The following is a 12,131-nucleotide window of genomic DNA, read 5'->3' on the forward strand; positions in this document are numbered from 1 at the left end:
AAGAGCGTCAAAAGCTATCCTCAAATGCAGCAACTATTCCTCAAATATGTTATAAACTATGATGTCATCAAAGTACACTACTATGTACTTTCCAATGTAAGCCCGGAATATCCAATTCATTAGCCTCATGAAATTGTTAGGTGCATTGGACAATTCAAATGGCATTGATTGTCCACTCATACAATTCATCTTTGTTCTTAATGGTAGTCTTCCATTCATCCCCTAGCCTCATCCTGATCTGGTGATATCCACTACACAGGTCAATCTTAGAAAAGATGATAGCTCCATGCAACTGATCAAGTAAATCATCAAAGATATAAGAAATATATAATTGATTGTGATGTGATTGATAGCTCGGCTATGCAATACACATCCTCCACCAACAATCCTTCTTAGGCACCATCAAAGTAGGAACAACACATGGACTGGTGGTTGCAACTCCCCATACTCGCAAGGCTCAATTTGTAAGCAGGTATGTCAGGCAACACCGATCAAGAGATAAATTCTACATAGCATGTTGAACATCTCTAAGTGGTAGTAGTTTCTCAAGTAAGTTGTCAGTCATCATATCCTAAAAGTCCGCTGGTAGTGGTTGTATCATCTTTAGTAACTTAGTCTCATCCTCAATCCCCTTTAGGATGACTATGGCCATCACCACTAATGCCTTCCACAATGATTGTAGAAAGGTGGCATGTGGGACCATAGTCTCATTTTCAACGTGTTTGTTAGCTCCAGGCTCCTTGATGGGCAAAGGAACCATGTGCTTCCCCTCCTTCGTGAATGAGTAGTTGTTCTTGAACCCATCACGATGAATTTTGCGATCAAACTATCATGGTCTTCTTAACAGAATGTGACAGACATCCAAGAGCACAACATTATACCATACCTGATCCTGCGGTTGGTCCCTAATAAAAAACTCTATAAAACATCGTTGATTCATGCATCTCGCATTCCACCAACAAGTTCAAATAATAGGGTTGAGAATTCTTATCAGCAGTCAAGTACAAATTCTTCACCATAAGAGTAAAGACCATATTTCCACAACTCCCTCCATCAATGATAAGACTGTATGCCTGCCCTCTCACAATAAACTTAGTGTGAAGATGCTATATTTCAATCAAGAACGATCCCTCATTGGTTCAGTTTACAGAGTTCCTCTTACAACTAACATCAAAACCTTATGTCCGAGGAATTGATACTCTTCACCCTGCTTTTCTTTTCCTCTTCGCTCATTTCCTCTATTGCACCCTGCTCGGTGAAAGAAATTCTACTAGTAGGGAAATCAGAGGCGATGTGTCCATATACATGGCACCTGAAGCACTTCCGGGTTGGAACTGTATTGGGTCTGCTCAGGCTTCGTCATCCCTCTAACAAGTCTTCACACCTCCCTCAGGTGTGCTCCTATTTATACCTCCAGTTGTCTCTCCGCATTCAACGTCAAGGAAAGAACATCACTCAATGACCATAAGGTTGTAGCTAGACAATGTTGTTGATGGTTAGTTTTAGGTCTCCTAAATATATGGCTATAGTACGCTCCACCAACAAATCCACCGACAACTCTCTCTACAGTAGATGGAGAATTTTGGTAACCCTAGGAGGGAGCTAGGGTTAGACTCGCTTTAATACCAAATAGTACAGGAATCGAGATAGAAATAAGGTGAGAAGAAACACAACACAAACACTAATAATTATAAAGAAGCCAAAAATATAATAAACTGAAACAAATAACAATGAAAAATACTAGGGAATAGGATGTATGTGGTACTGATTAAGGTTCAGACCTCTAGAGTGGTGTCAAGGAGGCTGCTAGGCAGCAACGACAGATTGAACGCTGAAAACAACAAGTTTTAAATTTTTTTGGGCGACAACAACAAGCCAACGATGAAGGGGATGTGGGAGCTATGTCGAAACAAAATGGGGGAAGCATATAGGAAGAATAAACACCACTTAAATATCAAGATATAGTAAGAGCACCACTTAAGATATAGCCCGTAGAGGGAGGAGATGCCGATGGCGTTCCAGAAAGACATGATAGAAAAAATAAACCTTAAACACCAACAAAGGTAAATATTTATTCCTAAATAACTAGAAGTGAGCCCATTCTTAAAAAGAAAACACTCCGGCTGGCCCTCAGAAACTTCGGACCAAACCAGAACAGGTAAATAAGACATTCCACATCGTTATCTTAGTGAAATAAGGCAAGATCCATAAAAGCCACCAATATGCAAAGGCAAATTCAAATCTATGGATCGAGAGCTAGACAAATGTGATAGAAAAATCCAAAAATTTTACATGCCAAATTTGAAGTTTAGATGATAACATTAAGAAAGAATGAATTTATTTGATAAAAAAATAAAAACGATATTTTCACAAAAAGAAGACCTGATCGAGAATAAAACAGAAAACAAAATCAAGTGTCTATAATAAAAAAATGTTGAGTATGAATCCACAAAATTAAAAAAACAATTGCATTGTTCACGGATTTATATGGAGAGATCAGTCCTAGAAACTCCATAATAAAACTGAATAGTTTAAAGATGAAGAGAGCTCGCAATGAAAGTGTAAGAAACATGAGAATGAAACATGAGAATGTATGAAGATCATCATAAAGCCTTTTGAGCAGAGGCAATGAGCCCATCACATTTGATCAACCGAGGACTACTATTCGTTCTCAACTTTGAGCTTTAGAAACACGTATAGAGACATGCAAGGTGGAATCTTTGCCACACTTAAGAATTTATAGCTACCTATCTTATATTTATGTGATCACATTACTAAAGGAAAGCTTAACCCAAAATCTAAAGAGCGCTAATTCATTGGATATATGATAGATTTGAGTTCTATTAAATATTTTGGATACTAGGATAAAAGAATTACAGTTAGTAGAAAATAATAGTTGTGAACTTGCGCTATACAAAGACAGATCAAGCTCTACGATAAAAGAAAACTTCACATCAAAGCAAGTTAAATTAAAGCAAAAATCCAGAACGATCACGAGAAACTTAAGAGCAACCAATACTCACTTGAACTAAATCATAAGACCACAAAGAGCACACAAGTCAACTATATGTCATTCTCCTTCTCTTATTACATGTTACTTGCATATTTAGTAGAGCCTAAATGCCATGAAAAAATATCACACCTGTAAAGAATTATATTAAGTGAAAAATTGCCCTAAAAAAAGAGAGAGAAATAATCTTATTAAATACTCACCAAGTTACTAAAAGATAAGGTCTTAAGAAAATGGATATACAAAATGAAGAAAGAACGGACAAGTAAGAGAAGCAAGGCAAAACTTGTTATAAAGAATTTTCAATAGAAAGAAGACATATACTTTACAAAGATATTAGCTCTTGTAGTTAAACTAACTTTAAAAAGAGGATCTAAGCCTTAAATAAATAAAAAATGTTAAAACAACAGCCCTCCATAATAGCCTAAAGGAAGAAGTATAAATAGCATAACCCAACGGCTTTGTTCAACCTATAAAAAAAAATCTTATGTGCTGCTTAAACAAAGCACAGTAAAAAGGTGTTAGAAATGTTTAGTATGACAAAAGCAAAGACCATAACTATGCACCCACTAGAAACTTCAAATTGTTCCAAAAAATTGAAGATAAAAGAAGCACAAGATGAAGGTTTTTGATTCCTCAACTATTATTAAATCTCTGATGTATACAATAATTTGCCCAAGACCATAAATTACAAAAACGTGGAAATAATTAACAAGTACATGTGCAATGAAGAAAAACTATACTAGAAGTTAAGATGTAGACATTGTGCTATTTAAAAAATACAAACAATTCTCTTAGGTTTAAAAGAATTGACTTAAATTTATGGAACTATAATGGTTTGGCTCAAGGACAATGCCTAAATGCAAAAAGTACAACCCAATAAATCTACACCGCAGATGATACTAATATTAATTGGATCTCACAACTTTATAAAATAGTAGCACTAACAATGAGATGACTTGGCTCAAAAGCTTCCTCATAGAACTTAAATGGTCACAAAAAGATATTGCACTCTTTTGTGAGAGCTAGAGTGCGCTAATCCAAGGTAACATACATAAAATCAAGTGCTACAGCATTTGTAATTTGCTTGAAGTTGGTGATCTAATGATTGTTAAAATCCTAATAATATGCTCATGGAAGTGTTACTGATAAAAATTAAGGTTTCATGAAACATTAGTTACTCTTCATGAAGAATAATTAGGAGATTGCACAAGAAGAGGTAGTAAAACACTAACCACTATTATAAAAAACAACGGTCTATAAATAAGATATTTTTAAAATTATAGAATCTAGACTATCACCAATTAAATCTTTATGAAATATGATTGAGATATCCTATATGTTGCAAATAATGTATAGAAATTTTTATAGATGGTTAATTCTTGCGAGACTTTTTGTTCAAGTTAAAGAAAAGAAAAAATTGTTGATTATTTTGTCTCCAAAATAATGCCTTTTGTCATTATAAAAGAGACTAAGAAAATAAAAAACATTTGACATCACAAAACCACAACCAAATAGTAGAAAATATCGAGAGAAGGGAGAGAGGTAGTCAGCTGAGAGAGAAGAGAAGATTTTTCAAGTGCTTACAAGAGGGATAATTTCTACTTCTCAAGAAGAAACAGTTGTTAATTTTTGCTCCATCAAGGATTGAAACTTCAAGTCATAACAGACAGAAACTTTTGTATCTAAGAGAAAAAGAGAGTAATAGCAATAGAAACATCTTTTATACATTTAACATTTACCTAAATAGCAAGTGAAAAAATTCTCAGAAATTGACATAAGAAAATTGGTATCTCCATCCTAATCTTTAACTTTGTACAAAGAGAAATCCTTCGTATATTTAACGTTTGCGCAATTGTTCATATAGGTTGATACCACTGAACCAAATAAGCTTGTATCTTATATTTATAATATCTACTGTGTTTTTCTCTCATTTTCATTAATTTTTGTTTAAAATTTTGTCACTATTTAATAGTAATGTTTTCCCTAGAACATAAAAAACAAGCCACTTTGCTTATACTTGGACTAAAAAAAAATGTTTTTTACCATAACAGCATAAAAATTATGATCGTGGTTGTGGTTGCAAAGACCATTGAACGGGAATCTTCCTTTTATTAAAATGAGGCCAAATTTTTTATTCTACTGTAATTTAGTTTTAAAACCATAAACTATGAGTTAAGTCAATATAAAGCAAATGGGGAGCTATCACAGTCAATCACAAAATTACTAATTTTTAGTGGGTTTTAAGAACCTTAAACAGCAACCTAACCAGCCCTCTAAAAAGTTATATTATATGAGCTGTAATCAACAAGTACTCACAAACAATGATGCCTTATTTAAATAGTTTTACAAAGTCTTCATATGTTAAATTATGAAGTAATTAATTGATGATAGTTGAAACAACCAGAAAGAATTTTTTTGTAGTGTCAAGTTATGAAGTAAAGAAAAAAAATCTAGTCTAAATTTTAAGCAATTTTAAGTGAGCTGTCCACAAGATTTCAAAATTTCCTGAGAAGTTATTGATGTAGAATAATTAAGGGAAAGTGAAATGGAGAAGGAAATAGATAAAATAAAATACAAAAGTATGATCCCACCAGTTCTCTTCTTCAAGTTTCATTGTTGGATTCAAAGGACTCCACGTTTATGACAAAGTTAACTTTGTCTCATTATCATCATTGAATTTTCTTAATCAAGTTGGGACCTCATTATAAAAAAAAATCAATAGTAAATGTCTAAAATAACTATAACAAAAATAAAATAGTGTAATCAATCACCTCTACTCTAACACCAGCAATCATATCATTAAAGCAAAAGTTAGGAGCGCAATTCATCAAAAATTTATTAAACACAGATGATACTTAAAACGAGTTGATGGATGGTAGATCCTACAAGATGCACTAGAAATCTCATTTAGAAGGTTGGAAGTAACTCTGAAAGGATCAGAATTGGGGCTCCCTTGGCAAACAGAAAGTCCACTAGCATAGGCATAAACACAAATAATTGGAACATAAAAAACACTTCCACTGGTGACAGATCCTCAAAATATATCATGTGCGCACACAATAGAACAGAACATTATAATAATTTGATAAGATATTAATGCTTTGGCAAGTAGTTCATTGTAGGTAGATCATAAAAAAGCATATAGTAAGAATATGACAAAATATATCTTTCTTCACTGTAACCACAAGCACTATCAAGAGGAGAGCTACGCCTATAAAATCATAATCAAGATAATGAGCAATGCAATAAAATATGGTAAACTCATTATTTTAATAAACAAAGTCTCAGGAGAATTACATAAATGCAACCATAAAATCACCCTTTTCTTCATCTGTCCCTCATACCAAGTATTACATAGTGATTGCCTAAGTCACTACTTGCACAATTGGATGCACGCTTATCCATGCAACAGCCTCAGCTGATCAACTAATTTTCATTCAAAATTAATAGATTACAATATTCCAATTCTCTAGAAGATTAGTATCTTCATGTAAACCAATCAATTTCTTCACTTGAACTTCAATGTATGTCTGAGTTCCTTAAAATCAAAATATCCTTCAGCTCCAAAGATATCAATTCTCGAATTGTTTGCCCCATCATTCCTTCAAAAGAGAGGTTGTCATTGGAATTGCCATTTCTGTCACGCATGCATGCAGCTTCCAAAGCCTAACTGGCTACTGCCTTGAAAAAATGCCAATCAAACTATTGTTGAATGTTGTTGAAAACTTTCAATAACTGAACAATGGTTGCTAGCCACATGTTCTCACAATTATAAGACTAACTAACCTAAAAATTAAAGATTCCCACAACTTTTGAACAAAGTTTTCTTGACATTGCTTCAATTAGCATCAAGTATTTACAGTGTTTTGTTAAAAAAAAAAGCAAATTGAGAGAAAGCATACATCTTTCTTTGATACTGTTTATCAAGTCTTCTATCCAATTCCTGTCTTGCTTCAGCTTGTTTCTCAAGGCGGCGCATGGCAAAAGATGAGTTCTCGCTCTCAATTTTCTGAGACAACTCCAAAGAAGACAACTTGCTCCTAAGTTGCTCCTATAGTTAAAAACAAAAGAGCAATTGTGTTAGCCATATACACGCAACCAATCCATGCACCATGCATATGCCATTGAAATGAAAGAAACTGGAACAATAAAAAACACCATTATCAATTACTTACCAAGGTGATTTTTTGCATAAAACAGTTATGCATGGCGATAAAGTAACTTACTGATGAATAATATCATTACGGTGGCCATATGTTAGCAAAACAGTCCAAAGTAAAGGAATAGTTTTCAATAACTGAAGCGGTGTGTATCTTTGGTTGTACTTGGACAAAACGTCTTTTTTGTTTTTGAGCTTGATAATTATTAGTAGTTCTAACTGCTAAAAGAACTGAAGGTCACGGTTACTCGTCTTAATTGTCAAGTACCCAAAAAAGAAAGAGCATTCAGAGGTGCATGATATTCATGGGGTAGTATCTTTTTTTATATGCTGTGATGCCTAATAGAGATGCTATTACTTTATTGAGGCGTAAGATTTTGTTGAAAACATATATAAGTAATCCATAAGCAAGCATAGCTATATAATGAAACGAGAAGCAAGTCCCTATGTTATTAAACGGCACATGAGCGAACATGAATTCACATATAGCCCACACATATAAGCATTTATGCATGCATACTAATTCATGAGTCTAATAAACATGAACATGCATATGCAAATGGATAAATCTAAATATCTGGGCACAATAAACATCATTCATAAAGAATATTACCAATAAATCACAAAATAAATTTTATAATTACAGGTGAAAAAACAAGAAATCTATTTTTTTTTTAACTTGTATGTGTCCCTAATCATCTTCAAAAAATTTTAGTAAAATATTATTTTCATTTGACAAGGGTAATTAATCAAGGAACTTTTAGCAATATGCATGACTTAGGAGCACAAAATTTTCAGAGACGTGCCAACTAAATGTGCCTAGAAAATATCAAGGTACAATACCAAAAATAATTCATTTATTAAGGATGAAGCGAAAAGAAATTCGAGAAGCAACATAAATAAACTTAGTATGGCCAATGACAGAATAACCAAAGCTGAGAAAAACAAGTTCCACAGAAGCTAAAATGGCAGAATCAATCAATTTTTCTGAATTATCAAACGCACCTTAACCATAAGTTGATGATCACTTTCAAGCTCAAAAAGTGCCCCTTCTTCTATGCTTTTCTTTTGCATGAGACGAGATGGAGTCGATTTCTCATGCATTTCATCATCAAATTCATCAGACTCACTAAAATATATAAGATAGAGAAAAACTTAAAAAATGCATATACATACAAAAACACACAAACATGCTAGCATATACACAAATATAACTTTCGTAATATGTTTGCATGCATGGGATAATCCAAACATCTTTCTTAATGTATTCAATGTTTAGAAAGGACTCAGGGCATACCTAAAGTAATCATCAGGGAAAGCAAATCTTGTTCCAGTAATTAGCCTTTGATCAGTACTTTCATCCTCACTTTCTGATTCGTAGACATCATCATCAGTAATGCGCATAACAAAAGGTTTATTACTCCCATTAGCCATTTCTTTCATTTTAGACCTGAAATAAAGCTAAATCATATATTGTAAGCTAGGTCAAAAAATACAATAACAAGCAAAGGGACTGCAAATTAATAGTTGGGACATTCATAAGTCAAAACGGACTTCTTCGGAGGAGATGAAACTGAAATACGAGCTCCATGTTGCAGCTCCAAGGAATTCAGCTCTGATAAAAGATCATCCAAAGTCCAAACAGGATCTGGATCAGCTGAAGTTACTATAGCCACATTCTTTGGGCATCGGATTTCTAATTTAACATATCCCCTGCAAGAAAAAAGTAGTAGGTAATTATGAAACCGATGAAAGTAGATGATAATAAAATTATTCTCAAGGAACAGAGATGTGCGGCTTACATTGCTGAATTGTGACTTCAATGACTATGGTTCTGTCACCGTATTTATCTAAGTTTTTTCTCCCTCTTTCTAACCTGCAATGACATGACAGGAGCTAGAAATGCGCTGAAAACAGCAATAAAAAAAAACAAAATTATAATTGTTAGCACATATCAAATTTACAAGAATCTCATAAGACATTTATAACACAAAATGATACTCATGTAAAAGAATCCCCACAGAATCATCCCAAACGTTCACATCCTAGCACATTAACATTTCAGAGTCATCAGCATTATTGAAATAACCTATAAAGCACCGCATTCCCACGTTTACCCCTCTAAATCTCGTCTCACTTATGCTCATTCCTCGCAGCTTAAACAAGCAAGGGGGAAAAAAAACTTTTTGCGAAAAAACAATCGGTTGCCAGCTAGGTTGCGGGATTTGGTAAACAGCAGTAACTAAATTCAGCTTCTCCTAAGTATTGCCTTAAATCCAGGATGTAGTAAACCCCTTTGGAAGGTGGATTTAAGGGATTTGCTCAAAAATGAAGTGCGCGAAAGAGGGTGGGGATGTAGACTTACCTGCATTGCGGAGCGGACAGGGGAGAAAGACGTGAATTTTGGGATTTTTGGAGGTTTTCGTGCACCGCAATACCGTCGTTGCCTGGCGAGGGATTGGGGCAGGAGCGGGGAAGGCTGAAGGTCGGCGAGGGATTCCGGCAGCAAATGAGAGGGCGGCGATGGGGAACCGATGTTGCGTTGAGGTGTTAATATAATTTTAATTACACGAATTTTAGTCAATTTAATTGATTACTAATTACTATTTAAATAGTATGTTAATCTACATTATTTATAATTTGATAAATTTATCTATAATTAATATAATCTTGACAGACTAATTCATAATTAGTAGAATTTAAATTATAACTTAGTATTTAAATAGTTTAATAAAATTTACTAAATTTTAGTACATTAGTAAATAATTTATCGATAAATAATTAATGAATATTAAAATATTGAATAATGAATAATTTAGAAAATTCTCATAAATCATTATTTGTAAATAATTAATTACTTATCAATATAAATATAAATATTAAAATTTTTTATTTAATTTATTTAATCTTAACAATTGCATTATTGACATGTGGTGTTAAATTTATAATTTAAATCTTTTAAAATTAATTGACAATTTTTTTCTTGATTTAACTGAATTTAACATCTTTTATACCAAACAATTTTTAGATTTAATCATCTCAAAATTTACTAAATAAAAATTTATAAGATTTACTAAATTCTATAAAATTAAATTTTACTTATAGCCAATCAATTTATGTTAAAAAAATAAATTGTACACATTACTAAATCTCATCTCTCGCTAAAAAGTTTAACACGATTAAGTGAAATTTTTTAGTAGTCAAATTTTAATAACTTAAAGGTTTTCATACCTCTTTCGAACTCTTTTTTCTCTATCACATGGCTTTTATCTAGGGTTGTCAAAATGACTCGTTGTTCGCGAACAACTCATGTTCGACATCGCTAAGCAAGTGAGTCAAACACGAGTAATTCTTTTGAGCTTGATTTATAAATGAGCCAAACACGAAAAAAAATTTATTCATTCGTGTTACACTCATTTGGGCTCAAAATAAAAATTATATATATATATATATATATATGAGGATTTTTTTAAATAATCTAATAAAAATTTATTATAATTAAAAGAAAAGAAAAGAAAATATAATTATATTAACTAGAAAAATAGCCCTAAAAGCTAAAATCGTCCCTTTATTGCCTTTGCCTCTCACCCTCGGTAGTACCGAGTCGGTACTATAAAATCCTAAAGCTAAACCGCTAAAGCTCTTAAACCCTAATCCTATGTATCGTAACCTTTTTGTTTGATCACCTCCTTCCTTTTGTCTCAAGCAAAGCTACAAAGCATGATATTCTGCGAAGGTCTAGCTAGCCGAAAGCCCAAACCCTCAGCCTCGAAACTCGAAAGAAAGCCCAAAATCCCTAACGCTTGTCTTCTCTCTCGTTTAGCTACATATTTCATTTGGTTTCGTGCCTTATTTCAATCGTGAGAATCGAATGAGCCAAAGTCAAAAATCCTTAGGGCGTGTCTTTTCTGGTTCTCCTACCTTGTTTCTTTTTTTTTCTGATATATTTTTCAATTCTTCCTGTTGTTGAGAGTTGCATGCCATAGGGTTTTTGGAAACTAATATCTTTGTTAGTTTTTTTTTTAGATAATTAAGGGGAGGTCTATTCCTATAGTAGTGATCCATCTAAGCATGTTGTTGCTTTGAAGCAGGATCTTTTAGTTCAATGTTTGCATTGGTAAAAGAAATTTTATCATTATTACTTTTCCTATTTTTCACAGTCTTGCTTCCATATTTTCATTATTATTATTTGGAAAAAAAAATCTATAAACTTTTTTTGTAATTAAGGAAATGTGTATTTACTCTTCTTATGGAGACATGGCGTTATGCTAGGCATTATCTGTTTCTTTTTCCTACATTATTTTATGCTCATAATGATTTTTGCTTGTTGACTATGGAAGTGTGTAGTTTTAAATGTTTGTGTTCTTTCATTGGAGGAGATAGTATGCGATTTATGAAATATATTGAATACTTCACCTAACATGTTGAGATGGCTATCATGATGAGGTTTGCGGTTCCAATTGCAAAATTATTTTGTAGGTCAATGATACACCAAAATAATATGTCATTTTAAGTATATATTTTAGGCTTAATTTTGGTGATATTGCACTTTAATGAAGGGTTTTTCATGTTTTTATTGCAAGTATTTCAATTTTAGGCATTTTGAGCAAATGTAGCAAAAATGATGAAATTTGGAGCCAAAATAGCGAATTTTCAAATTTTGGCGCAAGATGCGCTAGATTGGCACATGATGCCCCAGATTAGCGCCAGATGCACTAAAACCCAGAATTGCGTGGTCTTCAACAAACAGACGCATGATATGCCAGATTGGCGTCACATGCGCCATTTGAGAGAGAGTTGGCGCATGATGCGCCAGATTGGCATCAGATGCGTTAGGGATGACTTTTTGCGAATTAAGGGGGTTCGAGACAAATTTTGCGCGAATTTTTAAAGACGCTTGTTCTAAACACCCCTTGGAGTGATTTAATGCTTCTAGACACCTAGACACTTTGAAAGGTT

General features: G+C 33.2%; 1 protein-coding gene across 3 annotated transcripts in view; it reads right to left on the bottom strand.

Moving 5' to 3' along the window:
• Window positions 1–9,710, bottom strand: part of LOC110038866 (protein GLE1) — a 48,608-nt gene extending 38,898 nt beyond the window's left edge. For 2 of the 3 annotated variants that reach the window (XM_020743787.1, XM_020743785.1), the window contains exons 1-6: window positions 9,538–9,710; window positions 8,975–9,079; window positions 8,727–8,885; window positions 8,470–8,622; window positions 8,178–8,301; window positions 6,916–7,064 (exon numbers count right to left, since the gene is read on the bottom strand). In XM_020743787.1, coding sequence (XP_020599446.1) covers window positions 6,916–7,064; window positions 8,178–8,301; window positions 8,470–8,622; window positions 8,727–8,885; window positions 8,975–8,976 — 587 coding nt within the window. In that variant the 5' untranslated portion in view covers window positions 8,977–9,079; window positions 9,538–9,710. The remainder of the gene's footprint in view (window positions 1–6,915; window positions 7,065–8,177; window positions 8,302–8,469; window positions 8,623–8,726; window positions 8,886–8,974; window positions 9,080–9,537) is intronic. The other variant, XM_020743786.1, reaches the window with a different exon arrangement.
• Between the last annotated feature and the right edge of the window lie 2,421 nt (window positions 9,711–12,131).

This window comes from Phalaenopsis equestris, unplaced genomic scaffold (genome assembly GCF_001263595.1).
Source record: "Phalaenopsis equestris unplaced genomic scaffold, ASM126359v1 Scaffold234206, whole genome shotgun sequence".
In the NCBI taxonomy this organism is placed as follows: Eukaryota; Viridiplantae; Streptophyta; class Magnoliopsida; order Asparagales; family Orchidaceae; genus Phalaenopsis; species Phalaenopsis equestris.